The sequence below is a fragment of the Plectropomus leopardus genome, unplaced genomic scaffold (assembly GCF_008729295.1).
Source record: "Plectropomus leopardus isolate mb unplaced genomic scaffold, YSFRI_Pleo_2.0 unplaced_scaffold28335, whole genome shotgun sequence".
Classification (NCBI taxonomy): domain Eukaryota; kingdom Metazoa; phylum Chordata; class Actinopteri; order Perciformes; family Serranidae; genus Plectropomus; species Plectropomus leopardus.
In genome coordinates this window covers 1-3,609 of record NW_024630863.1, presented here as the reverse complement: position 1 = coordinate 3,609, position 3,609 = coordinate 1, and the positions used below count along the sequence as shown (strand labels likewise).

The 3,609-nt window shown below is 40.9% G+C and overlaps 1 protein-coding gene across 1 annotated transcript; it reads left to right on the top strand.

Annotated features, from left to right (window-relative positions):
* Positions 1–408: 408 nt before the first annotated feature.
* Positions 409–1,714, top strand: LOC121938063 (caveolae-associated protein 4a-like; the record flags this gene model as incomplete). The annotated part of the gene is made up of 1 exon (XM_042481350.1): positions 409–1,714. A coding segment is annotated over one exon (630 nt), but the record flags the coding sequence as incomplete, so codon positions are not given.
* Between the last annotated feature and the right edge of the window lie 1,895 nt (positions 1,715–3,609).

Sequence of the window (3,609 nt, the reverse complement as noted above, 5' to 3'; positions counted from 1 at the left end):
TGCAGCCAGGCGCTCTGTGGCTCTGTATTTGTACTGTATTTCCCTTAATTCTCTGCATTTTACACACTTTTTTTAGCTTCATTTTTATTCATGTCTGTGGGTTTTATTTTATTTTCCATCTGAATGCATTCTGTGCATTCGATTGTTCTCCTTGTTTTATCTCATTTTTACTAGTTTTAATGGGTTTTATCCTTGTGAGGATGTATTCTATGTTTTCTTTCCTGATTTTATTTGATTTTTTCATGCAGGTTTTATTTGTCTTTACGTCTTTATTTGATATTTCTTTCTTGTAAAGAGTATGAAAGGTGCTATATAAATAAAGTTTATTATCATTATTAGCATTATTGTAGAGCTGTGTGTCGACGGCCTTTAAGAGGACAAACACTTTTTGATGTCTGACGGCGTCAGTCTGGTTTATTTCGCCGCTCATCGCGGTGTTCTCGTGTTCTCACTCTGCTCTGTGTTCTCGTCCCTCAGGGCGACCAGGAGGTGAAGGCGGCGGCTCCCGGCAATGAGCCTTCAGAAGCCGGCGCCCGAGCCGAGGTGGAGCCGGACAAGTTCGAGCTCCCTCCGGAGTCGGACGAGGAGTACATGGTGGTGGAGGAGGCCGACTCGGCGGCGGCCGGCCGCGTCAAGAAGACGGGCCTGACGCGCATCGAGAGCTTCAAAGCCACCTTCTCCAAGGAGAACATGAACAAGACCCGCGAGAACCTGGGCACCAAGGTCAACAAGTTCGGAGAGCGCATCGTGACGGCCGAGAGGCGCGAGAAGATCCGCCAGTCCGGCGAGAGGCTGAAGCAGTCGGGCGAGAGGCTGAAGGAGACCATCACCAAGAGCGTCCCCGCCAAACTCAACCTGAAGAAGGAGAGGACTGTGGCGGAGGGCCAGGAGGGAGCCGAGGGCGCCACGGAGGGAGCCGCGCCCGTTCCCCCTCCAAAGGGCCGTAAGGGCAGCCCGGACGCCGGCAAGGCGGCTGACGACGAGGGCAAGGCGGAGGAGTCGGAGGTGCCGATGTACGACATGAAGCAGCTGTCGTAAAGAGAAGAGACCCGGGCCGTTTTCTTTGGACCACTGAGAGCACAGCGAGGGGGCGAAGGAGCGAGAAGGCGAAGGAGCAAGGGAGCGAGGAGGCTAGGGGACAAGGGAAGGTTTTAGGGTCGCTGCAGGAAACAAAGAGGAACTTTAGTTTGAAGGTTGTTGAAGGAAGTGAGCAGAGAACCAGCCGGCCGCAGATCCAGTCCGACAAACAACCAATCAGGAACCACGGAGGTCACTTCACGTGTGCGCTGGACATTTAGGATCACATCAGAAAATATATTTATTTATGGTCGTTTTTTGTTTGTTTGTGTTTAATAAACACTGACTTTGGGAACTAAAAGACGAAGTGTTGAGAACTCGCCGTCACGCCGCCGCTGCGTTTCCGCATGAGGGTGAAACGTTGGAGGCTGGATGGAGTTTTGGTACGTTTGGTTTTTAACAGAACGTTTAACAGAACGTTTGGTTCAGTTAAATGTTTGGAGACAAAAAGCCACCGAGAGTTTAGCGTCAGTCGAGGTGAAATCATTAAAAGGCTAAAAACTGAGGATGCACCTGAATTATCTGGACTTTACGGTGAGAATTCGGAGGCAACGATCAGGATGAAGTTGTTTGTTTCTGTAAACGTCTTCACGTGTCACATGTCAACAAGAAAAAGAACAAAAACAGGAAATAATCTGAAAAGAAGGACAAAATAAAAAAAGATCAAATTTTTTTCTCTAATTTAATTTATACAGATAATCATCATGATTACAAATACAGTTTTCTTGATATTTTTCTATATAAATTAAATTAGAGAAAAAAAATAATTCTATCTCTCTCTGTTCTTTATGTTCTTTAAAGCTAATTTTTGGGTCATTTTCTTGTCTTTCTCAAAAGATTTTTAGCAATTTGAGGAACATTTTTTGACAGAAACCAGACCAGTTTGCTCAAAGGTCAAAGGTTTAAATGCCTGTGGAAAGTGTCTGAACGCAGCGTGTCCTCCCAGGTTTCAAAGGGTTAAAACAGTGACTGGTGAAAATATTCCACACTGGGGAAAATAAACTGTAGAGATTTATTTGAGAGGAATACATCTTTTTTGTGTAAACAGAAGAACTGACAAAGTTATTAATTTTATTGTGAAGCAACGAGCGGCGGCTTATCCGACATTTTTTTCATAAAGTCGCGTCCTCATTTTTAAAATTTACTGTTGAAACATTTATTAATTATTTTCCTCCTTTTATTTCCAAGTAATCGTTTAAGTAATCAACGCTGAAGTTTCTCCGGTGAACGAACGTGTGACTCGGATGTTCTGACAGTCGACATGCTGACGGTGTTGTTGGTGTTTTTAGCGTTTGTTAGCGAGTGTCTGCATGACTGTAGTTTGTCACAGAAATCCCATTAAAGCAGGTTTGTGTAAAAAAATTAAGTCCGCTTGAGTCTTTTCTGTAAACAGAGTGAAGTTGGCGTTTCGATAATCACAGACACGGAATTTAAGATTTAATTTTTATTTTCTGATTTTGATTAAAGAAACACTGTCCATGTTGAGGTTTCTACTCTTGATTTTTCTAAATATAATAAATGTTTCTGCTCTTGTTAGTTTTTTTTAACTTTTAAACTTTTAACTTCTCGTTGGATCTCTGTTGACAAATTCTTCAAAATTAATTTAATGAATTTTAAGGGATTTTTTTCTTTGATCTTTGCATCTGACAGTAAAGTGACAAACACACGGCGACAAAAAAACCCCAAGACACCCAAATATTTTTTGTGAATTCAAAATATTTTAAAAATGTTTGGTGTCGTGCAAACAGCTGAAGAGACACGACTGACTTTCGGAAGAAAACCATAAATTTAAAGTAAAAAAACTGATAATGATACTGATAATAAGAATATAAATCCTCTGAATTCTGATTCTGATTTCTCTCTTTTTTTTAAAACTCATTTTCAGGTCATTTCCCTTTTTCAGTTTTTTGCTATTTGTAGGACATTTCTTGCCAAGTTGCTCAGTCGCATTTTTAGTCGTTTAGTCAATCTGTCCAGATTTCAAAGCTTTAAATTACTGCGAAAGGCGTCTGAACGCAGCAGAATAAAACCGATGTGGTTCCAGGTTTCAAAGGGTTAACAAAGATGCTCAAAACTAAAAACTTTGTCGATCAGCAGTCGTGTCTGCAGAATAAAACAACTTCTCACTTGAACTTTCTGTGGTGAGTTTTAACTGATTTGGAAGCAGATTAAACGTGCATGAACAAAAAAAATCATTCTAACATCACAAACATTCTAGAAACAGTTTAGAAAACACGATAAAAACCGTTTTCATTGGGAATATTTCGTGGTTTATTCCAGCATCATCAGTTGTGTTGTTTGCTGATTCAGCGTCTAAAACATTGAAAAGCATCAAATTTCACGTCTCTGTTCGCTGATTTTTTAACAGGAAACAAGAAAAACAAAGAAGATTCATCTAAAAAGAGACGGAGGATTTTTTAAAACGATCATCAAGAAAGTTCGATACGTGTGATTTGAAGTTAATGAAGTTCATGAAAAGCAGCTGTTTGGTCCGTTAAACGCCGCAGCAGTGGAATAAAGTTAAATTATCAA